The sequence below is a fragment of the Taeniopygia guttata genome, chromosome 2, assembly GCF_048771995.1.
Source record: "Taeniopygia guttata chromosome 2, bTaeGut7.mat, whole genome shotgun sequence".
Classification (NCBI taxonomy): domain Eukaryota; kingdom Metazoa; phylum Chordata; class Aves; order Passeriformes; family Estrildidae; genus Taeniopygia; species Taeniopygia guttata.
The window spans coordinates 21,782,653-21,809,563 of NC_133026.1; the positions used below are offsets into that span (position 1 = coordinate 21,782,653).

The 26,911-nt window shown below is 39.7% G+C and overlaps 1 protein-coding gene across 13 annotated transcripts in view; it reads left to right on the forward strand.

Annotated features, from left to right (window-relative positions):
* The first annotated feature begins 242 nt into the window (after nt 1-242).
* The window catches only part of ADAM22 (ADAM metallopeptidase domain 22), a 134,936-nt gene continuing 108,267 nt past the window's right edge, over nt 243-26,911 (forward strand). For all 13 annotated transcript variants that reach the window (XM_072925504.1, XM_072925505.1, XM_072925506.1 and 10 more), the window contains exons 1-3: nt 243-474; nt 614-777; nt 16,441-16,517. In XM_072925504.1, coding sequence (XP_072781605.1) covers nt 417-474; nt 614-777; nt 16,441-16,517 — 299 coding nt within the window. In that variant the 5' untranslated portion in view covers nt 243-416. The remainder of the gene's footprint in view (nt 475-613; nt 778-16,440; nt 16,518-26,911) is intronic.

Here is a 26,911-nt window from a genome sequence, read left to right on the forward strand (position 1 = left end):
CGGCTGCCCCCCCAGAGAGCCGCCGCCCTCACCCGCAGCTGTCAGTGACGGCAAGTTTTGCGGCGGGGGCTCTCTCAGCCCCGGAGCGGTGCGGTACCGGGGCGGCCCTTCGGGGCGGGGGCGACTGCAGAATCCCTGCGGCGCTGCCAGGGCTCCGGGGCTTCCCCTCCGGTCTCGCCCCGCTCCCTCGCGTCCTGGCGAGCGACTACATTTCCCAGCACTTCCCTCTTCCGAGCGGGCTCCGCGGGGAGCCTCGCCGTCTCTCGCCATCTCCTTCGCTGGCAGGGGGCTCGGCGCGGCGGCGGGGCGGAGCTCGGCAGCCCCGGCCCCGCGGCAGCCGCGGCCCCGCAGCCCCCCCGCCCGTGCAGGCGCGGAGCCGGCGGCGCTCGGCGGCGAGCGGGGCGGCGGGCAGCGCCATGCGGGCTGCCGCCTGCCTCCTCTGCCTGGCGCTCGGCGCCCTGGCAGCGGCCGCAGGTGAGTGGCGGGGGCGGCGGGGAGGGGGGGGACGCTGCGCCGAGGCTGCTGCGGAGCCCCATGGAAACGGAGCCCCCGCTGCAGCCTGCGCGCCGGGGGCGAGGGCGCAGCCGGGTGACAGTGCCTCTCCCCTGCGCAGGAGGCGCCGGGCCGGCGGCAGCGGCAGCGGGGCGGCGGGGCGAGAGCCCCTTCGCGGAGCGAGAGAGCATCAGGCCCCTGCGGCTGGTCTCCGGCGAGGGCGGCGGCGGGGCGCGCTGGCCGGCGCTGAGCACGCGGGTGCGGAGCGAGGCGGCGCGGGCACAGGTAAGCGCCGGGCGGGGGGAGCGGCCCCGCAAACGGGCCCACGGCGCGGAGCCTCCCGCACCCTCCGCCCGGGGTGGTGGCACCGCCGGGGGTACGCTCGGTGCGAAGCGATGCTCGGCCCGACGCGCGGCTCGGTTTCCCGCAGCAGCGCGGGGAGCGCCGGCGCTGTGCAAGGGCGCTGGAATCAGTGAAGATGGTCCCCGTGCGTGTTAATGCCCTCCTCGGGCGGCAGCGGGGCCCGGCGGGCACAGCCCCCTGCCTGCGGCGGCCGGGGCACCAAAATGAAAGTTGCGCTGCCTTTGCGACAGCGGGGCTGCGGCTTAATTTCGGCTTCTGGCTGCAGCGTGGGCAGGGTGGGTTTGGGTTCTGTGGACTCGGATGTGTTTTTAAAAATAGAAATTGTATATCGGAAGGGAATTACTTGAAATGTAACATGTGAGCTAAACACGCTACGTATTGCCTGCTACCCAACTCGGGGTATATTTTCAAATTCCATAGAGTCATAGAGTCATTAATGGTGGGAGAGACCTCTAAGATCATCTAGTCCAACCATTACTCTGGCTCTGTTTGTGTTAAAGAACATGTTTTGGTTGTATGAAGCCAAATCCTTATAACTTTTAACAACCTAATTTTGTATTACAATACAGTAATTTTCATCTTGACCCCTTTTGTTTGAGGTGGCACGTGGCTGTTACATCTGAAGGAAAGAAACATTGAGTACATAGTTATAGACATAGAACATAAAATCTGAGCATTTGAGGTGACTGCTGACATACAAGATGAGTTGCAGGCCTCTGTTTCCTCTTTTTCTAATTGACTACTGTGTGTTTAAGAAACAAAATACGTGAAAAATTGTCTCATATTTCTTTTTTTATAATCCATGAAGTTTAAGAACGGTCATCTTGCATTCCCTTTGTTTCGTTAAGTAATAAACAAGCTCTTCATAGTATATGTATTTGCCTCTGAATGTAACTTACTCTACATAAAGATTTTTCAGATATGAAGACCGTATTTATGGTACAATAAAATACTGTTCTCAAAGTTCATAATGCTTTGTTCAAAGAAGAAAAAACAACTCCTTTCAGAGTTTCAGGATTCTTTGAAGACCTTCAAAAAGTCACAAGTTCAAACACTTTGTGATATGTCTGTTTTAAACTTAGTAGTGGTTGCATTTAGCATTAATATTAGGCTTAAAATACTGATCTTACAGAACAAACTTCTAATTAATGGGTTTTGTTCTTCTGAATGTCTCAGCTTTTATTCACCAAATCACTCATAAAATTTTCAAGTCATCCTGATCTACTTAAGTTAATGGTAACATGGATGGTTTGAAAAGGGTTAAATATGTTTATTTCACAACAACTTCCACAGTAAACCAATGTTAATGTGTAAAAGCTCTGCTGTAAATGTGAAAGCTACTACAACTTTTCTTCCTGATCAAGAAGTTTCCCTGCTGCTGCTTAAAATATTCCCAACCTCTTCCCTGGTATCTGATGGTTGTTATTCATGGAAGGATACAGTAGCTGACAGTGCTTTGGACAAAAAAAAATGCCAAGCAGGCCGAACCGAGTGAAGCAGAAGAGACTTTATGTGATTCTGGCACAGAGCATGGTTACATCCTAATTGCAGGATATTGCATCCCTTGCCCAGGAATCTGAGTCAGCTCGCCGGTAATGGACCAGCAGCGTGGCTGACTTTGCTTAGCTGGAGTTGTGTAGGAGCTGCATTTAGGAAGATGCTTATCAAAGTTATGGACTAACTTCACAGAATGAACTTCTGTGGTGCTTTTGGGTGTCTAGTGAATGGCACATGAAGTATAAAGATGCTGGATTCTGCTTGTACATGAAGAGACACCCATGCCTGCCCTGAAGAGTTAACAGTCAGTGGCATATAAAGAGTAGGGGAACAGAGGTGTCCTCCTCATCAATAACATTTCCATATATATTTGATTGTTTCATGATTAAATACACTCTTACTGTCTCCATGTTCTGTCCATTGCTAATAGTCTTTGAACAGCTGTATTTGACAGTTTAAAAAGCTGGTCTTGAATAGAGATTTCAAACCAAAGCTAACAGCCTTCTGGATTAGTTAAGGGAGCATGCTTCTTTGAGGAGGTAAAAGCATTCAAGAAGAATCCCTGGTGAGTGAAGGACTAGCAACCATGGCTAGAAAAACAAAGATACCTGAATGGGAAGGTGCATTCAGAGGACTAGCCAACAAGGCTGTAGTTGAATTATATAAAACAATGTAGTTGTGTTTTGAATCGGATAAAGATAAAAGTTGGGGGGTGGGGGGAAGAGAGAGATAAGCTGGAGAGAAGGAAGTTGCATTAAATCGGATTGGATTCCTTAATTCCTGGATGAAAGCTTTAGCTGCAGGAAGGGCAGAAGTTGAACAAGAAGGATGCAAGCCTGAGTTCAGAACTGCACAAAGGCAAATGAAGATGATCATGCAGAGGAATGCAGAAGAAAAGCGTGGCCTTTGCAGATCAGGCTTATGATGGAGTTCAGCCAGAGGATAATATGAATAAAGGAGGGGAAAGGAGATAATTGAGGGCAGAAGTGACTTAGATGTGATGAATGGCAGATTTCTAAAAAGTAATGGCTTGTTTTCAGCATTTGTTGAGATTTTTCTCTAGCAACTTCCTTTGTTTTGTTTGTTTTGGGGTTTTTGGGCCATTGCCATCAGAGTCGAGTGACTTCTATACCTGCATGCTTTACTATTAAATAGTAAAGGAAATAGTCTATTTACTCATCCTAGAAACCAGGAATGTAATTGCTTAAAAAACATAATTAATGTGCTCACAATTGTAGTTGTCCAGGATTGCTGAACCTCAGAACACAGCACAAGGCAAATGTAGGCTATTACATCTTCATGTCATTAATGTCTTAATGTACAATGTATAGCGGACATTGGAGAATTCACGTGACTTTGGGTTTTTAATTTTAATTCCATTTCAGCATAGAGTCATTACTGGTATCTGTGACACTCCTGTATTTCAATTTCGCTGTTCCTCAAAGGGCGCCTGTTAGTAGCTGCACAGCACTTATTGTATAGAATAATCAAGATAAGATACAGCTAAAAGTACACTAATATTGTATTATCATTTATGCAATCCAGGATCTTAGCAATGGGCACCTAATTTACTGTTGCATAAATAAGTGTATTAGAAGATGAGAGTCCTCTATGTCAGGGACATTGAGTGAAGGCTAATCTACTATTTTTGTGTTTAAAAGAAGGACTTGGACATTTTTAAGGACCTTTTAACTCCGTGCCTTAAGCCATATTTTGGTATTGTAAGAAACACATGAGAAACCACAAGGTTCGTAATATTTTCCTTTAGCCAGTACTGTGCAGGCATATTCTTTGTTAGGATGTGGGAATGTGTAAGTGTCCCTCCCCACTGCCTGTATTATTATTATCCATTTTTGATACATCTAAGTATCAAAATTAAGTATTTACATGGAAATTTGTGAGATTTGCTATGATTTTCAGTGGGAGCAAGGTTCTGACCTGCTATGGACAGAGATTCACTCATCTCTGCTGATTGTGCAGGACATCCATGATATAGCAATTTCAGTTTCTCAAGCTGTTTTTCACTTGCTCATTGCCCGTTGTAATGAAGATACACTGGATTCTTTCAAAGAGAGTAAAAGGGATGACCTGGTTGTAGGGAGCCTGGCATGAAGGGGCTCCAGGACTGAGCTACATCTGGAGACAGAAGTGCATGTTGTTTGTAGTCCAGAGTCAGTAATTTTCAGTAAAGAACTTAGTTGTCTTCTGCAGTCTGCATTTTTGTAACCAAATTATACAATTACGTACACCTATTTGGATTCACGGCTTGCAGATTTCTTAAATGATTTCTTATTGCTAATAATGAGTTTCAGAGCAGCTTTGCTCTGTCATGCTGAGTTTACTTAGCTCTGCTTGCTCTTGGATTTGAAATTTTCATTAGTTATTTGAATGTTGCCTAGTCTTTGCTATTGGATTCTCTGATTTCTTGTCATCTCACCCTAGTCTTTGAACAGGATATCCCACTTCTTTGCAGGTGCTTCTGAAATTGCTGACTCTTGCTTTCTGTTCCGGTGCTCTCAATTTCTGTTGGTATTGTGAGTTACTGTGTTGGGTAGTTCCAACGAATAGTATTTAAAAAAAAAAAAAAAAAAAAGAGCTCTGGCTGTTGAGTGGCTTATAAAATATCTCTAGAGTTTGGGTCTGAAGGATGATGACTGCTGGAAGAGAGAAGTGTCATGAGATATTGCTTGATTAAAAAATTCTTTTATGCCCACTTAATCAAATTATTTCTGTCTCTTGAAGAAACAGGCACATTTTTTGATCATCCTAACATAAGACCAAAGGGAAGGAGGCTAAACTGGGAAAGGGGTTATACATGGTAATAACATGCATTTGGTTTATTGCTGAATTTGATTTTCTTCCTGCCTTGTTGTCTCTTAAGGTTTGCAAGGCATTAGGCAAAATGTGATATTTTACAGCATATTCAGTGTATGCAGTTCTGCAACAAGATGCTTCACCAACATGGCAATATTTTTATGAATATGTGAATGGTTAAAATAGTCATACTCTTGAAGGTCTTGTCTTCCTGAAGAGGAAAAAACTGCTGAAAGCTAAACTTTGCTATAGGTTGTGTGTTGAATGATTTAAGGGCATTGAGGTTGTCCTTTGATTTCTGATGTAGGAGGCATTTTCACGTACACCTTTTTATAAAGTACTCAAAGTGTATTTTGGTATTTTATAGACAAAGAATATTTCAAATCCCTAATTCATCCTTCTTTGCAAGCTCGTATCAGGAAAAGTCTTCCCCTGCTTGATAATGAGATTTGTTATGACAGTAAATGTATAAGTCCAAAAAAAAATCTCTGGTAGCTACTGCTTCAGAGTTCATGTTGTTTTGTGTCATCTTCTCATGTTTGTGCCGTAGCAGACTGGAAAAGAGAGATAATTCCTAAAGCAATGGCTTAGCCTTATAAAACAGGCTTATATACAGCCAAAAAGGATCATAAAGGCTCAGATATAACAATTTGTATAGAAAGTATTTTCCCAACATTTGCTTGTTGCCATGATTAGTGTAGTGACTGCAAAGTGTGACAAAGGAGTGCTTTCCAGCTCTGCTGAGGAATGTATCTGTGTTCACTCCTGGTCTGTGTCAGTGCCTCTGAGTGCAGGATCACACTGAGTATTCTTTCTGCCAGAGTTTCACTGTGTACCTGTTTTGGGACTCCAACAGTGGCTGATCAGCTATAACACATGCAGAGTGTAGAAGTGTGTTGCGTCCTGAGTAGTGTCATGATAAACTATGGTGAGATTTATCCATATTCTGGAGGAACTATGTGTGAAGTTAAGATTCACTCTGAAATGTTTCCCACAAGAGCATTATGGACTTATATGTTAAAAGGTCATGGTAGTCCTTCTGGTAGTCCAGATCCCTTTTGTAGTTTTCCTAATAATCATACCAGTCTTTAAGTGACTCAAAATGAACAACTTTTTTAGGGCTCTGCTTATGAAAACATTATCACAGTTATCCTGTCAAACACTGCTTAAAGGTCAATCAAACTGTATAAAACCTTCAAAAGCCTTATAAGGTGCAGGTCTGTAAATTGTGGGTCATTCCACTGGCTCAGTGCTTTTCTCTCTCCAATTAGCTCTGCTGAGGTTTGTAGTCCTTCCACTTGTGGCTGCCTTCCGCCGTGTTTCTCCCCTGGAGAGGATGGAAGACGAGGATCCTTGTCTTCCACTCCCATGGGTTTCAGCCAAGGCTGCCTCTCCCAAGCAGACTGCTCTTCTGCTCCATGGGCAGTAGCTCACATGTCAGATGATTTAGTTTCCAGCCCAGGCCCATGTATATTCTCTCAGTCTGCATAACTGTGGATGTAGAGGGTAAAATCCAATACTGTGAGAGGATCAAGACTGGACACAGGATTTTGGTATCTTCCTATGCAATCTATCTTTCTCTTCATCTACTGACATGGTTCAGTGTTTTCATCACTAGATAATATTTTTTCAGTATTGTTTTTTCTAGAAATATTGTAATTGTTTCTTGCGTGTTAACCAAAACCGCTGTATTCAGTGTCTCCAAAAACTACCGTGACTCCTATCCTGTCTTCCTGTTCACTAGTTTTGACTTATGTAATTAATTTTAAACAATGCCAAATTTGCTATAATTGTCTGTGGAAAACTTTCAGACAAGAAAACGTTCAATGCCCCTCTGGTTACTTTCTTTCCTTTGGCTTGCCAGTGGTCTCCTGGATAGTGTATGGATACACTTTTCTGTGGAGATGTCTTTTGGAGCACATACAGGATCGCAGAGATCTGCCGCATGAAATTTAGATCTTTGTAGCTGCAGATGTTCCCTGGTAATGCTCTTCTGGAGCCACTGCAATAGTTGCATTAATCTGCAGAGGAGAAATCATTGCTGCAGGGGTGAACTGTGCAGTGGCAGCTGTGCTGAGCCGCAGCCAAGCGTGGATGTGGAACAGCATCACTCTCTCAGATGGAAGCATGTTCTGTGCAGATGAGAGCTTCGGACACTGAAGATTCCATCTGTGCAAGCTTTTAATACTTTAGTGGGAAGACTGTGTGAAGGAAGGATTATGTGTTTTTCCCAGAAACTTTATTGTTAAGCTGAACAGAAAGGTGGCTGAAGTGCACGTACACATGGTCAGGCTGTGTTCTGCCAGGTTGTGGCATGCACTGCCATGATGGCGCTTGGCTGGTTGGATAAGTTCAAGTGGAAAGTCAGTGTCATCTGAAATTGAAGAATTATGGAGAAATCACAGAAAGTGGCAAATGATGTAGAGCTGTTTTAACTGTTGAGTCACTAGGAGTCCACCTTGAAATTTGGATTTTTATCCAGTTTTTGACAGAAATTATCTTACAGTTAAAGTAACTTAAAAGCACATCATTGTTGCTGTGCATTTGCCCCCAGACAATGAAATTTGGTGATACATCTGGTAATTTGACCAGCTCTGTGCTAAATTCACTCTCAAGTCTCTCTTTCTTCCTTGTTTTTAAGTGAAATGGATGTTAGCAGACCAGAGAATTGTAGCAAAGGACACGCTTTAGAAAAGGGTACTCCAGAAAGTAGAATTAATATAAAGTTTATAAAAATTTGTGTGGGTAAATGCCTTCTAATGAAAGTGTGATGTGGAGGAATGTGGAGGTTAGAGCCTTGACTTACAGCTCAAAAATTGCCCAGAAGAGTAGCAGTATGTAGGAATACACTGTGTTCCAGAAATGTCTCCTTTGAGTATTTCAACTCCTGCAATTCTGTGGGAATGAAAAAAAAAAAAATCCATCCATCAGTTGTTTCAGAAAATATATACAGTGAGAATGTTGATTCATTTTGGTTTCTTAGACTGTATCAAGGGGAAAAGGAGTTTTGAAATTTGCTTTTCTTGCACTTTTCAACTTGAAGCAGGACTTTGATACTTGAATGTAGAGGGTGAGTCATATTTAAGAAGTATTATCTGTGGAATTGATTGAGCAATGTATTGGCATGCCTGAGAGTCTGCAAGTTTTTCAAGCTTTTGTTAGCCTGTAATACTGACGGGATGTTGGTAGACTTTCTGTCAGTGCCCAGTCCATTCCTGGGAGAAGCTAACCAAGTTGGTAAGCTTTAGGTGTCAAAGAGTGCTTGTTACTTCCAGTGGGCAGAACTAATCTTTTGGTGGTAAGCTTTCATTTGTATGTAAACTAAATGTAAAACCAATTGAAAATGTTTGGAATATGTTACCGTGTTGCTGAAAAAAGGTTTGGTCACTGATACTGGTATAAAGGAGCAAAATTAGTGTGGATTATTTTTACTGTGTTTTAATGCTTTATTTGTAATGTAAAGGCAGCTTAATGGAGGGTTTTTGTGGATTTCTCTCATAGTGGAGCTCTGTTTCTTCATTTCTGAAGACTACAGGAGATGCTGAAAAGGGGGCCTTTAAAAGTTATTGATTCCTTTCAGAGCTTGGAAAACATGTTGCTAAAAATGACCTCAAGGCGCCATCTGCTTCAGCAAAGGAAATGCCTTCATTCCTCCTGTCTGTTGGATCCGTTGAGTTTTCCTTCTTGCCTAAATGGTATTCTTGGACAATAGTCCTTTCTCCAGAAGGATGACACAGAGATGCAGATGGGTTCATGCTCAAGGGCTGCCCACGGCGCGTGCGTTGCTGCCCTTGTTTTGTCCTGTCCCCTGCAGATGGGCGATGTGCGGGTTGTTTGCCTCTCACGCCGCAGCTGTGCACAAGCCACATCTCCTTTGGGTTCTGCCCACTTGAAACTGCCAGGGAGACGGGTATTTTACTGAGGATAGATTGTCCTTGTTGGAGTCCTTTCCCTCTCATCTCATGTTTCTTCACAAAGTAGTCTCCCCCTCTGACTGCGCCAGGTCCTGGGCTGCTGAGTGATACAGATGGAACACGTTGCACTACCGCTGCTGTAGTATTTTTTCTGACTCCTAGGCATGCCAGTAGATTGCTTTTCCTGTTAGATCTGGCTTTCTGAAAACTACAGTCACTGTGGGGAGCAATGGAAACTGGTGTTTCTGGGTCACAGGGTGAGTCTTTGTTTGCTCTGCTCCCTGTCTTAGTTTAAGGAGTGTGATCTTCAATGGTCATCAAAGTTTTATGTGAATTATGGCAGGAAAAGATTCTGAACTTTTCAAATTTTCATTCATGACTTTTCTTTGTTTTCTGTATGTAACCCTGTACTCGATTAATCACAGCTATAACAACCTATTTAATCATATTTCCCCTGGCCATTAGCATTTGATGAAGAACCTTTTTGAGTGCATTTTAAAAACATGAGATTGAGCAGTCACCAGTTTTTTGGTTTTGCCCCAGTAGTGATATATTTAAAACCTCTGGCACTGTAGTTGGATGTAACCTTTTACACATGAATTCTTGCTACTTCCCTTTCAGAAAAAGGGAAAAAAAAAGACTTCCCAAAAGTTCTTGCAGTTCTTCCTTTCACAGTGATTTGAAGACTTGTAGTAATTAGTCTCATAGGAAATCAAAACTTATAAACAAAATTTCAGAATCAAATTGACATTATCCTCTACATTTAAAAGCACAATGAGTATGAGATCTGGTGCCACAGGGCTTTACTGGTGCTGGAAACAAGTGTTAGATTACCTCTTGGGAAGCAGCATCTTGTCCATTCAGTTGCTCAAATTTGTGCTATTAGATGTGTGAGATCAAATGGTAGCTTGTGCTAAATTTGCTGGCAGTGGCAGCCCAATTCCTGTCTTCATTGTTCCAGATAACATTTAACTTTGGGTGAATTTTCAAGAATGATGAAGTGGAGGTGAGGCAGGAGAGCAGGAAGATAAACTTTCAGGGGTCCTCAGAAGGATCCATGCAGCTACCCAGGCCCTGACTGCAGCAGTGACACCTGTGTCACATCTTGCATCCATTTGTGCTCAGGGCTTTTTTCCTTTGTGCTCTTCCCCCATCTATATTGAGTAAATTCAAACAGTGTATGTGCTCAAATACACAAATAAACAAAATAGGGGGGTTTGTTTTGATTTTTTTTTCCTACTGGTAAGACTAATTACTAACATTTTAGAGGTACAAGTGGTTCTTGCTTCTGAGTTTGAGTCCATTGATACGATGATGTTTATATGGAGAAAAGCTATTTTAGGTCATGTTTAAGACCACAAGGACTGGGCCTTGACACTACACTCTAGCTGATGGTGTTTAACTCTCCCTGTGCTCCACCCTCACTTGGCATGGAGAACAGATGTGTGATCCAGAACTTAAAAATGAACATGCATCTATTAAAATATAGTCTTATTTCTAGCTTTTCCTCAGAATAAATAGCTGATTTACTAAATGTGCCCCAAAGAGGTAGTTGTAAAAATGTTTTCAGCAAACCACGATCCTATTCTGCAGTTTCTTCATTAAATAAACTCCACCCCACCAAATGCCCCAAAGATATTTAGATTCATGCATTGGATAAAAACAGAGAGCTTGCATGAAGAATGTCAAATATTGATCATTAATACAGTAAATGAGTGCCTATAAATATTAAGAGAATGCTAGGGAAAATAAAAAAGACATTTTGCAGTTGTTTAATATGCTATGATGTGAATCCAGTTCAGTGATCCTGAACTTTTGATTAAGGTTAGATATTTCCAAATGGCAATAGAGAAGACCTGAGGAAATAATGTTGCAGTTCTATTTTATTGTATATTTTTGAAAGAAGATTCTTTGACTTGGGATACATATTTTAAATATTAGACCTAGGCTTATTTCCAATTCTTGTCTCTTAGCAAAGTTTTAATTTTTTTTTTTCTTCCCAGTACATGTGAAAATGTAATTTTTGAAGAGATTTTCTATTTTACATAAAGGAACAATATTTATTAGAACAAAACTGAGGCTGAAAATTGTCTTTTTAGAGTGTGTAAATTTTATGCGTCCTATTATAGAGTGCTAATTGACACTGTATTTTTCTACTCTAGCATAACTTTACTTGTAATGATTATTTTCAAAACAGTAAATGTAGGTAAATCTACTTAATTTTTTAGTGTATTTTTCATTTAATTTCATAAATATATTTATTTTGATTTCCCATTGGCTTCTCTGTGTTCTTACTGAACTTAAGATAACTTATGTTATTTCATACAAACTTAAGCTTGTTGACGGTCAAGAAGCTCAGGTTTCTATTCTATTAAATTTGGGGGAAATTAAATTAATATCTAAGGAATCTATTATTTTGTAAATGTGACTGACTCATGAAATGTTTGCTATAAAATCTCATTTTTCTTACAAGCTCTGAAGCACACTTTTAAAGTTTTTTCTTCCTGTAACATCCTGTGTTATTTTATCTCTAGATTCTCTTGATGCCTTTCTTTCAAGTCTACAAAATTGATAAGAATCTTTTAATTAGAAACTACAATGCTATATATAGTGGTAAATAGAATTTTTTTACATCAAAGGACAAACATATAAATAGGATTTTCTCCTGAATTTTTTTTTACGAGAATGTTCCTTTTTGACAGAAATTTTTGTAATCTCTTCCAGCAAAACTTATTAAAAAGCATCCAAGTGCTTTATTAAGGCTACTTCTCAAGGAAGAAACGTGTTATGAGGAATTGCACATTGCATCACAACACATTTTAAATTATTTTTCCTCATGTTTTGAGGAAAAATATTAGTCATCATGTTGCTCTGCTGCTTTCAATACTCAGCTAATTATACACAATGTGAAGAAAATGTCTAAATTTTTCCATTTCAAATTCTTGTTAGTTTGATTATTCAAGAAAGTGCATAGCTTGTAAATGTTTCACTGGTGGTTAAGATATTTGCCCTATTTGAAATGAAAATCACTGGAATATATTTAAGGTCACCTCCAGAGCAGTGCACTGATGTTGATCTGCAGAAATGTGTTGTAGTTGATGTACAAGTGTTCCCTTCACAGATGCTCATTCTTTGGGGCCAGCTTCTGGGGAAAGCTGAGCCCCAGCAGGAGTACCGAAGGGACATCATTATCCTGTTGTTTCTTTATAGTAATAAATAGCCATATTTGGTACTGGTTGTCCATCTCCTCTATTGCTGCAGTGATCCCTGAGGCACGGAGCAGGTGATTTAAAATAATTGGAATCACATTGCTCTTGGTTTGGCAGGAAGGTTTGCATACCACTTTTGTTGTTGTAGAATTCAAGCTTTTAATCTTCGCTTTAGATAAAATATCTTTGTGCTTAGTGATTTGAAATAATCTTTTCCACTCCATTTACTCTTAATTCTGTTCAGACATTCACTGACACGCTCAAACTTCAGTCTTTACCAGAAGTTAGCTCTGCATAGTTGCATGAGATGCATGGGGTGCTGAGTATTTTCTGTAGTGGGCCTTGCAGGTCAGTGCAATTTATGCACCACTAAGTACTAAGTGCTGCATCTGAAACAGCTAATTTCAGAGCTGTTATTGGCATTTTTCTTCTTTGGTTGCATGACATAAAAATTTCAGAACCATTTGATTGTGTTGGAGGCATTGCATTGCGCTCTTCCATTATGTTCAGTTCTCCTTTCCTGGCTCTTGTTCATGTTCTGCACTGAGTGCATCCTCTGGTCTCCAGGATCTCCCCTTTCATGACTCAGTTGTCAGCCCCTGATGTGTCAAGCTGATGGTTGTTGCAAAAGCCTCACATTTTCTGAGAAATTTCCTGGGTTTGAGAACTGAATGATGTGATTTATTGTCTTGCTTTTGTGGTTTTAAGAAGGCTTTGCGGGTGTTTTTCTTGTTACTTCTGCTTGAGTGAGGTGGTGTAGATGGAAAAGTTCTTATTTCCTCTCTTTGGGTTCTTTTATTGATGTATGTCCATGAACATAAGCTCCTGGCCATTTTACCTTTTCACTGAGCAGGCGGGTAGATGTGCTTAAAGATAATGTAGACCCAAGACTTTTTGAAATCCATTTCTTTATTTTGTAATTGTTAACCAGATATTTGGAAGAACTGTTAACCTAAAATGTGCATTGTCTGGAATTCTTAAGGTGCAGTTTTTTTTGCTACAGTAGATGAGATTTTTAGCTGAAAGGGAGAATCTGTCTTCCTCTTCATTCTCTCTTGAGTGTCCCCTTTGACTTGTTACTATTGCATCTACCTTGTGGTTTATTTAGATCAGTTTATTTGTCTGATGAAAACCAGGCCCACTCTAAGTGGTGACTAATTTTCTGCTGCTGATCTGCCTTGCTGGCTAGCCACATGAGCTGACAAGGGAGAGTTGGTGAGAACACATTGCCAGGATGGGGCAGCAGCCCACAGTGTGCAGTGTGACAGTGCTTTAGAAACATGTATCAGGAAGGGATGCAATTTCTGGAAAGGGATGAGTTTGTCAGCTTGTCTAGAATGTCTTGGTAGGCCTGAAATATCTTTGAAATACACTTGATTGCACTTGAGCATAAACTTAATGGTAAGGTTCTCTGTTTGCATCATGTTTCTTGGGGAGTGGTTACATCTGTGTAATGTTTTTCATATTAATTTATTCATATATATTTTCTCCCTTAAATCCACATTAACAGTTTCTGTCAGGAAACAACTGTGGTCCAGGGTCACCTTAGAAATACATTAGCTTGTAGTTGTTTATCTTAGAGAAGTGTTCAAGAGAGGAAATCTCCCAGACCAAATCGATATTGTGCAATATACCTAGCAGTTAAAAGCCAAACCAAACCAAAACAATAGAATATTTTTTACTCTGATAGTCTCTGAAGTGGATATAGTTTGATGACAAATGCTACATTTAATATATGTGCATTTAGAAATCCAAGCTAGGCTTTTTATATCCTTTTTTACTCACTAATTCTCTTCTGGTACCAGCATATGGTCATATAGAAGACTTGGTTATACTCTGTATAGAGATCTAAATGATGGCATATGTAGCTATGTTGTTAACAAGGAGGAATAATAAAATGCTGTAGAATGTTCTTTGCATTTAATAATGTAATGATGAGAATAAAAAAACTGGGCTCTCATTTCTCCTTTGATCAGAATGCAGTTGTTGCAGTGCAGGTGGATGAATGAAGGTTAGCTAAGGTCAGCAAATGGGCTGCAGTGGAACAAGGGAATGACAGAACTGCCATTGGTCCCTTGTACCTTACTTAATTCTTGGCCTGTCACATCCTGTGAACAGCAGCCTGAAAATTCACATCTAGCAAGAGAAGATGAAATTTTAAAATCATTCAAAGCAGACTCTGCTGCCTGAGAGGTGGAAAAGAAACAACAATGGCAATGTGATAATTTGTTGATGGTTGTTTTTGCTGTATTTATGGTTGCACTAGCTACTGCAGGCCAAAACCAGCTAAATGATGGTCCTGCATGTGGGTGCCATATGTGCTGTGGGTATCTGTACATTCTGTGGGTGTCATTGCAGATGCCAGCTGTATGTGTATTTTTTGTTTGTTTATTTGCTTTTTAATTTCTTCATGCTTTATAGATACATATACATACACACATACATACATATATATATATATTCATTTGGTCAAAAATGGTACATTTGTTCAAAAAAGATGATAAATTATCCAGAAATTACAAGAACCACTTAGCAAAGACCTGGTAGCCTGTGTTACAAAGCAGGTTAGATGTAGTGGGGATAGACAAAAGGATAGCTGACACTAAGTTATATCTATTGAGGTGCCTTCTAAGGAGCTTTCCAGTTTTACTGCATCCTTCTGAAGTGTAATGTAAATGTGTAGAGTTTCTTGTCATGCAATTTTGCGTGCATCTCCACAGTAGTGACACAACCAAGCATTTTTATAGAGATCCCTCAGCCTGAGCATCGTCTATTAAGAGAAACTTTTCTGACTTCTGGGTTTTTTAAAGGATTCATCTGTTTGTGTATATGTATTCATGTTGTTTTCTTTTTTATTTATTAATACTTATGCTTATGTATGTAGTCATAACAAGAAAATTTTGCTGTAGAGCAACTAAAAGATGTAATAAACAAAAATGTCACGATTCTCTCAATTTTCCTTTTCATTGCTGCTGTTCTTTTCCAAGGAAGCTGGTATTCTCAGCTCTTCTGGATTCAATGCCTATTGAAAGCCTGCCAGTAGTTTTAGAAAGAGTTAATTAGATGATTCACATTATCCCATCCTGTCCCGTGTTTCCCAGAGTTTTCAAGAAATAATTTGTTACAGTTGTACTATCCTGCATTATATTTATTTGGAGGAGTATAGTTTAGAGTAGTAAGTGGCTCTTCAGCGTTTCCTCTTAGGTCCTCTGTCTACATGCTTCAAATCTTAATGTGCGCATTTCAATGGAAACAAAATAGCAACAAAGTTGATACTGTTCCAAAATGTCTTCAAGTAGTTTGTCTAATTAATTAGTTAAATAACATGGCTGTTCCGTTTCTTGGGTGTTTTCAAGTCTAGAAACAAGTGTTGCTTTCTATTGGATAGCTGAGTATTTTCTTCCACTACTACTAGAAAAAACCCTCTTGTTTCTGGCAGTTGGGAGTTATGAAGTGTTCCCATGTTTGCCTGCTATAGGACTGAATTAAAGGAACTAGTTTGGGGAGAATATATGGTAAAGAAAAGAAGAAAAGCAAGCAAGAAAGCAAGCTGTTTCTCTACCACCCATTTTTCTTTGGTTTTAGTAGCTGCTCAAGAGTTTGGAGTTTTGGGAACCTTTTAGAGGGCTGTGAGTCAGAGCTTTACAGAAAATACAGCTAATTATATTTTAGCCCATTGCTATCCCCTGTGTGAGAGTCTGTGTGAATGAACAGTTTCTTTCAGGCAGTGTTGGTGAGATCCAGGAGAGTACAGTGGTCTGACCAAGCCCATATTGTCTCAGCTGTTCTCTCTGGTCTGTGTCCAGAGTCAGTGTAAGGAACATGTGAGCCAGGGCAGGTCTCACTTCCCTTTGCTGGGTTTTGCCCAGGATGGGAATTTGAGGAGCCGTTTCCAATGGCATAGATGGGTTAAGATGGGGGCCTGCTCTGAGTCACAGATTGTGTTATTGGTAATTCTTGAATTGGTCTCATAGATTCAGAAAACAGATCTTTTATTCATTATCATAGACTGCTTTGTCTGTTTCAATGCAATTTTATTTGATTAATGACATATTTTTACTTACTGTATATATTTTGTTTCTGCATTCTCAAACCAGTACAAAAGGTTTTGCCATGACTTAATAATAATTCCAGTCTTTTCCATATTGCAGTCTACCCACATTGCTCGAGCCAGCTTCCAGGTTGATGCTTTTGGATCATCTTTCATCTTAGATGTGACACTAAACCAGTAAGTAATGACTGTATCTTAAATTACATTTGTCCAAGACATGGTGCCTGTGAAATGGAATTTTGCAGTGGAGTTTTTAAGAGGATGTATTATAGCAAAAATATTATTTTAGGTATTGAGTTAATTTGTAGTGGAATATTTTAGGTTCTACTGTTACTTTCTTGAGTAGCATTGTAGGCTTTGATATTGCCATTGTTACTACTTGTTACCTATTCCAGTATAACTAACATTTTAGTAGCATAATTTCACTTCACAGAATCACAGAATGGTTCAGGTTGAAAGGGACCACTGTGAGTCATCTTGTCCAACCACCCTACCAAAGCAGGGTTATCCTAGAGCACATGGTACAGGATTGTGTCCACATGGTTCTTGAATATCTCCAGTGAGAGACTTCATAACCTCTCTGGACAGTCTGTTCCAGTGTGTGGTCAGCTGCACAGTAAAGAAGTTCTTCCTCATGTTCAGGTGGAACTTTCTGTGCATCAGTTTCTGCCAGTTGCCTCTTGTCCTGTTGCTTGGAAACTTGGACAAGAGCCTGGTCCATCCTCTGGGCACCCTCCCTTCAAATACTTGGAGACACTGGTGAGGTCCCCTCTCATTGTCTCTTCTCAAGGCTGAACTGGCCCAGCTCTCTCAGCTTTTCCTCCAAAGAGAAATGCTCCTGTCCTTTAATCATCTTTGTTGCCTTCTGCTGGACTTGCTTCAGGAGCTCCATGTCTCTCTTGTCCTCAGGAGCCTAGAACTGGACACAGCACTCCAGGCATGGCCTTGCTTCTGCCAGTTTACTGTAAGGTCAAATGACAAACTTCACACAGAGCATCCCTGGATATTAAAAGATGGATTTCCCAATAACTGGTAGATCTGAGCATTTTAATAACCAAGCATAAAGTACTGAAGATACATCAATTGCACAACAGCTGATCCTCAAAAAACAATGAGTACTTGGGAATGAAGTTTCTCCAGATGTGTTTACAGCCTTTTGGAACAGAGAAGCATTGTAAGGCAGTAGCACTGTGAACTTCGTTCCATGAGGAAATACTGAATAATAGTAAACTTACAGTGTGTGGCTTTCACTAATGAGTTTTTGAAGTAGTCTTTTAGCATAGCAGTTTTAACATAGGAGTTGCTTTGCTTTTCTGTCCTGAAGTGAAACAAGAATAAATAATAGAGTAAATAGAAGTATTTTGTTAAGTAATTCAGCTCCTTGTAATTGAGCATAATGTTTTGTGGTTTGGTGTAAGAGTTTGCATGCAGTTGCTGCAAGTTTTTCTGCTGTAAAGATGAACTGTTCAGGTTGCAATGACACAAAAATTTCACTTGTAGATAAACTTGAAGCAGTGGCAATTTCTTTACATGCACTGACATTAGTTAAAAAGCACACGTGAATCTCTGGTGGTTACAGACACTGGAGACACTGTGCTGCTGGAAGGAGAAGACAAGAGGCTGCTTTAGAAGTATGATTTTATAACAACTGTATTTCAAAACAGTTATAGAGGAAGAATTTCCTGCTGAAAAGCACTAAATCCTCAACACTGAAATGTTTCTTGGTAGTAGAAATTTTGTATACATATTTATACCTTACTGAAAGTAGGCTGCACAAACCTGTTTTAATTTGGCAGGTTAATGATGTGGCCACAGTTAGTTTCTAAAACATCACCATTGTCCTTAGAGTATAAATTTCAGGTCATCTTAAAAAAAGTAAACACATTTACTATGAAAAGAGAAGTTAAGCCTTTGATTTTATGAGCTGCAGCTTTGTATGTGTAAGGAAACTTGTAGGTAGAATTTTTGTATATGCACATAGACACAGAAACATGTTTAACATTTTATCTGTTTTGAGCTGAGTGTCATTTTTATTCCTTTATTGTCTTGGATGATATTGCACAAGTATGTGTATGGTGAGACTGTCAAGATGCTTTCTTATTGCTCTTAAGAGTGCCAGAATCCAACTTAATATTAACTTTTCTTGAAGAGCTTCACTTTTTATAATATGAAAGGTGTTCTATCACAAATTGTGCAAAATGAAAGGAAGAAGGCTGCAAGGAAATCAAGATGTTTGGCTGCTATCATGATATCTAAATCAACTTTTGAACTACCTCTGAAATATCATTTGCAGATCATCAAAGAAAAAGAGGGCTAGGTATACCAGAGCAACATTTAAAACATATTTTTAATTATCATTCCTGTGAAAAATCTTTCATTCAGAAGGTTGTAAATATTTTTTTCTTTTGCAGTTCTTACTCTCCATATTATATTCTGCATGTATATTTAGACCATAGTAGTTCGGTAGTTGATAAGTTATTAAATTCTTGTAAGCAGTAAGGTTCAAGATATTAGTTAGCCTCTGGAAAAAATATCAGTTTAGTATTCATACCTGAACCTCTGCTGATGTCTAAAGCATGCTGAAACAAGCCCCTGTAGTAAACTTAGCTCTTACGTGTAATATGCATTTGAGAAATGTTAAAGGAGGTGTGGGGGACACAGGAGGAGAAATAACTAAAAATACTTAGGTTATCAGAAAGAGGGCCACTCCTTCCCTATGTCAGCCTTCTTTCTTTCAGTCTTCATGTTGTTTACAGCTTACTGTACCTGAATATACATGAGCATCATCTGTAGTTAGAATATCAGTGGAAGGTCAGTCACAGTGGAAGTGTTAATTCTCCTATATGTTCCCCAATTTATGGAGGGAAAAAAGTTCAAAATTCAAATGAGAGTAGCAAACAGGGAGCTTAAAAAAATCAGAAATTAAAATATGCTCCTGACTCCAGGTGTTTTTTGCAAATATTTTTTCTTCTTTTTCTGCTTTCCATGTGGGTATTGTTTATTCTTTTCAAATCCATATTTTTATCTGTCAGATTCTCTGTTCCCTCTGCTGCATTTGCCTGTGCTGTTTTATACATACTCCTGTTGTGTACCCTATTTTATTTTAGATTCTGTTGTGTTTGTGTATTTTCCATCTCTGTTCTTATTCAATTCTCTAGAGTCACACATTTCTTTGTCAACTTTTTCCATCAGGAATAGGTGTCCATTTAGCCACCACCACAGGTACTGCACAAACTTCTTATTTTTCTTTTACTGTTTCCTTGCCAACTTTCTATACACTCGCAGTTGAGGCTCACAGAAATGTTCATGGTATCCTACTTTTCTCTCTTCCCCCATTTCCTGATTTTACCACTTCACTTCCCTTGCTGCTATTGATTTGGGGTGTTAGTTGAAGCAACCTTCCCTTCTTCTGCCACCTCCCAGAACAGTGGCACGCAACCAAAGGCTCACTGATTTCTGCAGTGAAACAAGCAGCAAAGATACAGGAGCTGGGCAGGAAAATAAAGAAGTGAACCTTACATCAACATTTCACACATCAGGAAAACCGAGGCCCAGGACAGGAGCATTCTGCAAGTCCTGGATGCAAATGAGAGGAAAGAAATGAAAAAATTTCCAACTGGCATTAAAGTGTGGCCGTTTAACACTGAAATCAGTGTGCTTTCTTCTTGCTTGTTTTGGATCTCAATTAGTTGTGAATGCACATTTGTTCACATTAAATGCAGATGTAAAATATCCTGAAGTATAACCTGTAATGATAATAGAAAGTAATAATAAGCTGGTAAAATTATAGTGTAGTGTCCCTTTTTTAGTTTTCTTTAGTGGTGGTGGTATTTTCTCCATATACATCACCATTCTTTCACCCTCTTTTTTTCCCTGAGTTGCCATAGTGTTTCTACAATGAGCTTTTTTCTAAGATACAGTGTTTCTTTTTAACTTTTCTTGCCTATTCAATTGCCTCTAGCATTTAAAAGGAGCTTTCAGATCAAATCAGCTGTATTTTTAAGAGGTTGAATGCCTTAGGCAGAGGTTAGGGATGCATTAATGGCTGTGGTGTGTTTATGAGTCTGTTGCCTCAGTATCTGTATGTGTTCTGGGCTGCATCTAATGGAGCTGTTTTCTCTGGCTATCCTGATTAGTGCTGCCTCCATCAATGGGAGAGCCAGGGCTGGCCAACACCACAGACAGGTGCTGCTCCAGCCTTCCCACCCTCCACAGGTGTCCAGCTCCAGCCACTGACCCAGACCTATGCAGGAGTCCCGCAGCAATGAAACGTGCTTCCTCATTTCTTTATTTTAATTCCTTCCTCTTGAAGTTTTTAATGCTGTGGTGGCATCTGTGGCTCAGCAAATGGCTGTTTCTTTTTTCATGTAGAATATTTCTTCTTAAATGTAGTCACACAACCATTTACACTCTCATCTTGTGTTGTAACTATGTGATTAAATAGCAGAGCTCTTCAGGACATGGGATGTGTTTCCCAAAGCCTCCTTGAATCCCTTTTGCTCACATGTCTTAGAGCATCTGAGCCAGGCCACATTTGCTCATGGGACCTGCTGAGACCTGATGTCATGATGGCCCAAAGCAAGCTGTGGTTGTGGGCTGGGTTTGGAAGGAGAGTGCTGCTGGATGGGTAGTTGGAAAAACTGTAGTTTTTGTGCTTGTCTGGAGGCTGGATGGGCTCTGACATGGGGGGACACGTTCACTTAGTGGAAACCACGATGGGCAAGAAAGATGATGCTGCAGCATCACCCTTCGTATAAAGGCTGTGGTGTCTCAATCATGGAGACAAGCAGAGTATTTCTTGAGTGTGAGTTTGAAATGTGGTCACTTCTGAGGTGCAGTATGGACACTGAGGAGTTCCTTGGCCTTCAAAAAGCTCCCTGAAGCATCTGATCACCAGTCTGTGACTTGGCTTCTCATATTATAACAAGGAGAGCCCTCCCTGATCATGTCCTTTTTTTGTGAGAGTGAACACATTAATAGCCTGGGATCTTCAGGTTTGTGGTGGTGGGGAAGTGCTCTGAAGGGTCACAAGCATAAATAAAGATTTCACGCTTATATTCAGTGCTTCAGGACTGCACTGTCCTTCCTGGTGACAGTCACTCACTAAGATGGAGCAAAACCATCAGCTGCTTTCTCTTCCTGCAACACAAATTTAATTCCTTTGGTCCATGTTTTAGTGGAAGTTAATTTATACAGAAGTAGTAGGCTGGGTGAGATGTGATCAGAAACTCTGCAGCTTCAGGAAGCTCATACATCATCTGTTCCAACTGTGCACCTGGCCATGTCCTGAAGGAGGATCAGCACACTGCATAAATTGATGGTTGTCATGATTAACTACTTTCAGAAGGCTGAAAGGTTACATATGAGGCAATTTTAAAAAACTCTCAGAAAATATTAATGGATTTTTTTTGTATATGTCATTCTTAATTTAAATTATTTCTGGGTAGTGATATTGCAATGTTCCTGGCAGCCCGGAAATTGAATTGTTTTGCTTTACCACTGAATGTGTTTTGCAGCTACTGCTGAGAAGGATACAGACATTCCTCATGCCTTGTGGGGAATGTTTATTAGGAACGTCTTTTAACTAGGGTTTTGCAAACGTTACAGGATCAGATTGTAAACTTCATCAAAAAATTCTGAAAAGAGAAGCAAAATAAAAGGCATCTTGACAGACAAGTGTCAGCTTTTTCATCAGAGAAACTGCTGAAACTTTGCCTGTAATTTCTCTTGGCAAATGGTCTCCAACACTAATATCAATGTGTCATGTAAGCTGTTAATGAAAAACATATTCCCGAATTTGCTTTAAATTGTAAACATTTGATTCTGTGGAATTCAGATGGATTAATTTCCCCAAGTGGTTTAAAAAATGCAGTTGCACTGTTTATAACTACTGTTGTTTTTGGTGAGTCGCTCTCCTGTGCTGCCCCTGTGAGTCTCGCACTTCTCCTGGTCACCCGCAGGAGGGGAGTGAGAGAACCCATCTGCCTTTGCTCCTCTAAAAGTGCTCTGTGCTTTCTGGTCTCTGTCACTGTTGTAGTGATCCCTGGTAACTATTTGGGTAACTGGGTGTGGTAAATGATGGTCACATCAAAAGCTCTTCTTCTGAGCATTTTTGGGCCTCCCTAAGGTCCAGTTTGATACCTTATTAGTTACTTTAGTGAATGTCTTGGTTGCACACAGTCCCAACTTTTCTCATTAGTGGCTGCAATTTACTGGGGTCAAAAGAATTCAAGCTCTGTTCACTTTCCTTGTTCATGCTGTGTTCATACGCATTTGGGTATGATCACATTTCAGTAATTGATTCTTACTTAAAATAATGGCCTTTTCACCATATGAGAGTATTCTGAAACTTTAATTGTTTTATTTATTATCAATTTATGTGTAGCACGATCTAGACTGGGCTCAGGTCTTCTGAATGAGGTACTGAATTGTCTTCTGCATTATCTTTGAATTGTTGTTAAGTAATGTTTATCATGTACTCTGTGATCAGGACCCCAGCTGACCCAACAGGACTGTTCTTTCTCCTTTTGAAGTCATTCCCCATCCCACTCTGTGATGAAAAAGCTACTGTGGTCATAATTGCAAAGTTATGCAGACTTGAGAAACACTTTCTTGCTGATACTATTGCTTAATTTCAAATGTTTATTTTGTTGTCTGGGAGGCAATTATTCTGTTCGTTGTTAACACATATTTTGTACAAACTGTTTTGAATGACTTACTTTTTTTAATGCTTAATGAAAAATGTTGATTCTGCAGAGATTTCTGACAACTGATTCTGTTTGGGCTGAAGGACAAAGAAGGGTGAGGAAAAAATTCAGGGTTTTACTAATGTATCACTCAACATCCTGAGAGTGGGGAAGTTGCCTGGGGTTATGCAGTTAGACCTGTTTGTGTCATCATCACTCAGGGCTCCTGCCTTTTGTGTTTGTTTGCTTTTTCATTTTTGTGTTTAAGAAGTGTGAGAGTTAAAAATTTGTCAAAATATAAGTTGTTTTGATTGCTAGTGAACCTAAGTGATAAACATTCGAACCATAGTTTCAGTCTGAAAAAACTGTGTAGCATGGAGTTCGCTTCCGACCTTGGTATGTATAGCATATCAGTTCTTTTTGTTATATTCAAAGTTTGACCTCCTGGATCTCTGACAAAATGGCATCTTTTAGGACCTTAATAATTGCTTTGCCTTTTTAATGACCTGCTCAGGGTATCAGTATCTTTGCTGAATTGTACATTCACTACTGCCTTTTTTCTGTGTCATGTATAAAGGCAGCATAGTTTTTGCACTTTTTAGTGAAATTCTTCTTTCCATTGTTCCCAAAATTTGCCCAGGACTTAAATTTTTTATTTTTTCAACTTCCTTTTTCTCACCATAGAGTTTACTATTTAGTAAATATTAACAATGTTCTTGAGAACAATGTTCTTTAGTCTTATTGTATAATCACTATTGCATTTGAATTTGTAATCCCTTATAAAAAAAATCCCTGGCTAATTTGGGCAAGAAGAATTTTCCATAAACGTATGTTAATTATCTGTAAGTTTATTACCTTCTTTCAGTTTGTTTTGTACACAGTTCTATTATGCTTAAAACATGTCTTGAAAGGATAAATTGCTTTTGATAGCTCAATTACATTTCTTATATTATAATTTAGTTTTAGGTTAAAAAATTTCTATTACCTATTACTTCTGTATTATTGACAATAGATTTGTTGATTTAGTACAAGCTACAGGTAAACACCATTGAAACTGGCACAGGTTTGCTGCTGACTTCAGTTGGATATGAAAAGTTTAAGTAATATCTGTGAAATTCCAGTGAGTGCTTTATTGACATCCTGGTTAAAGTGAGAACAAAAGGTAGTTTGTTTAATTTACCTTTTATTTCCAAGTATGTCACTGTGCATCCCCTCATAAGATACTTCCCTGACCCATTAAAATTTTTCTGAAAGGACGTTCCTTTGTTTTCTCCTCAATGGATGCGATAAAAAGTATTTTACTGTGTTTAGACAATTGCATTTACTGGAAGCAATGTTTGTTTGTTTAGAGTGATTAAAACATATGGAATTATCAGCACTGAGTAAATTGTTTCTCCTTAGTCTGAATTCTTCTGACACAAAAGTAATTATAAAGAATGTATTAGTGTATATTTGTGAGTGTGTGTTTGTGTAGGGAAAAAAGAGATTAATTGTCCTGAAGAGGTATTACCATTCTATTAGCATAATGTTTTTCTTTCTTGATGATACACCTTAGATTACCAGGTCATCTAGGAGAAATATATTTTCACACGCACATATACAGAGATACCTCATAGCTATAGATCAGTCATGTATCAGTGCAATATTTAGTCTGTTTTAAGTAAAATGGCTCAAACTAGGGAAAGAATCAAGTAATGTTTCAACACCTAAGAATTTATCTTTTAAGTGTCAAGTATCTCCAAGTGACTGTAACTTTAATGTCAAATAACCTTTAGCCATTGTGAGAGATTTTACAAGAAAAACTGTATTTTTGATTTAGCCTGTAAAAGGCTTTATTTGGTTATTATTTAACAGCTAGAATACAATTCATGTTTACAAAGGCAAGTGGTATCCATACAAGTTGGTCTAATAGGAGCAATTATTTTTTCTTACTTGCTTTCTGCCACCGCGAAAGGCCACCACAAAAAGCCACCACAGCTACACCACTACTATGGCCCTGTGAATTAGTACTTATAAATAGCAGGCAGAGTAAAACACAGGAGGAGGCTAGTAAAGAGGAAAATGCATGAAGTGGAATGTGAATAGCAGGTATTTTCTCTACTATCATTTATAGGGCATCTCTTCCCTGAGTCAGCAGCCTTCCTGCTGATAGAATTTCCTTCATAGGCCTCTTCTGGTGCTGTCCAGCCACTTTGCCCTGTTTTTTACTTTCTCCTTGAGAACTCCTTTGGCATCATGACCTTCTATAAAAATAGCACCTACAGAGGCAGAGTAAGTGCTGAAGGACTTTTAGCTTGGGGCTTAAATACTTTCCTCAGCTAAGCAGTGAAATGAATTGAAATTTACTTTTCTAGACAAGGAGTCAAGGGATTCATGGAGGTAGGAATGAAGATATGAAGAATAGAAATAGTAAAAATGATTGCACTTTCTGCTGGGGAATTGGAGGACCTAATGGATGTCTGGAAAAATCATCAGCATACAGACTCTTGGTCTTTAATTCTGTAAGATTATATGAGGAATAGGTTATTCATCCCTTTTCTGGTCAGGATAGTGGTTATTCTTAAATGTTCTTTTAATCCAGAAACTGAACCAACAGGTGGTATTAAAACAATGTGTTGTTAACATATGGAACATCTTAGCTAGCAAATAGGAGTGCTCAGCTTGCACACACAAACTCTGCTGTACCTAAGCATGGGACTTGTTTGCTTTGTTTACAGTATCTGTTACAGATGTGGCATCTTTGAAGCCCACAGCTATTTTTTTCTGCAGTTGTGTGAATTTTATATAGCGTTTTAATGTGTTTTGCTAGTGAGATGCAAGATGGGTGTGCCCATGTTTCCTCACTCAGTGGCTGGAACAGGCCAGACATTCTTTATGGCGTGGTCTTTAATGTAATTGTTTGTATTTGGCTGGGACCTGCTAGTGCGTAAAACTGCATTTGCAGACAATTGTGTCACCTTAGTGCAGAAAGAGTTTCCTTGAAGAAAACCACAAGCAAATAAAATTCTGCACTTTGGTTTGAAAGGCTTCGCACGCAGTGCTGCAATTTTCTCCCTGGCGGTATTAGCATAAGAAGAAGCAGGTAATAATCCCTCTATGAGGGTAAACTTCTTTCCTCTTCCAAAATATGCACAAAAGTGAGATTTTTCAAACCCCCAAAGCACCAATTATCAAATGCAAATCTGGCAGGAAGTACTGATCCTGCTCATTGCCCTGTTTTCCAGGGATGCTGTGGCTGAGGCAGGCAGAAGCTCCCCTCACCCACTGGGGCTGGGTCCTGTCCCACTGGTGCCACTGCTCCCAGCAGCTTGCTGGGCTGAGGCAGGGGCATGGCCTTCTGTCACAAGGGTTTCACCCTGGAGGATGCATTGGAATTGTAGATTGGCTTGTGGTAGACAAATATTCTACTGGTAAAGCTCTTATTTCTTCAGCATGACCAAAAACTATTCTGTTTACATACGTAGATGAGAGTTTGCTTGATAACCTGATGCTCTCACAATTCAGACCCCTGGAGTCTTGATACTTTGAGGCCTTTGTGCTTAACAGTTTGTTATTCATTGTTAGTGTGATTCTTCCCTAAGGGCCCATCTATTTATCTGTTTTTTCAATTATATTAAATTCAAATTTCCCTCTTAAATAATTTTATGATTTGAACAGAATTCTCTATGTCTCTAAAATTCTTCAAGTATCTAATTGCTTCCTATTTGATTTTAGTTCTTTGTTGCCCAAATTGTATGATGAAATAGTAGTAGATGAATAAAGCAGTGAGAGATACCTTACTTGTATACCTTATCAAAAGAGCTCCATTTTAGCTTTTATCTTTCTTTTCAAGTGTTTTAATGAAGGATTATGGAATCTGCTTGTATTACTGTGAAATAAAAATAA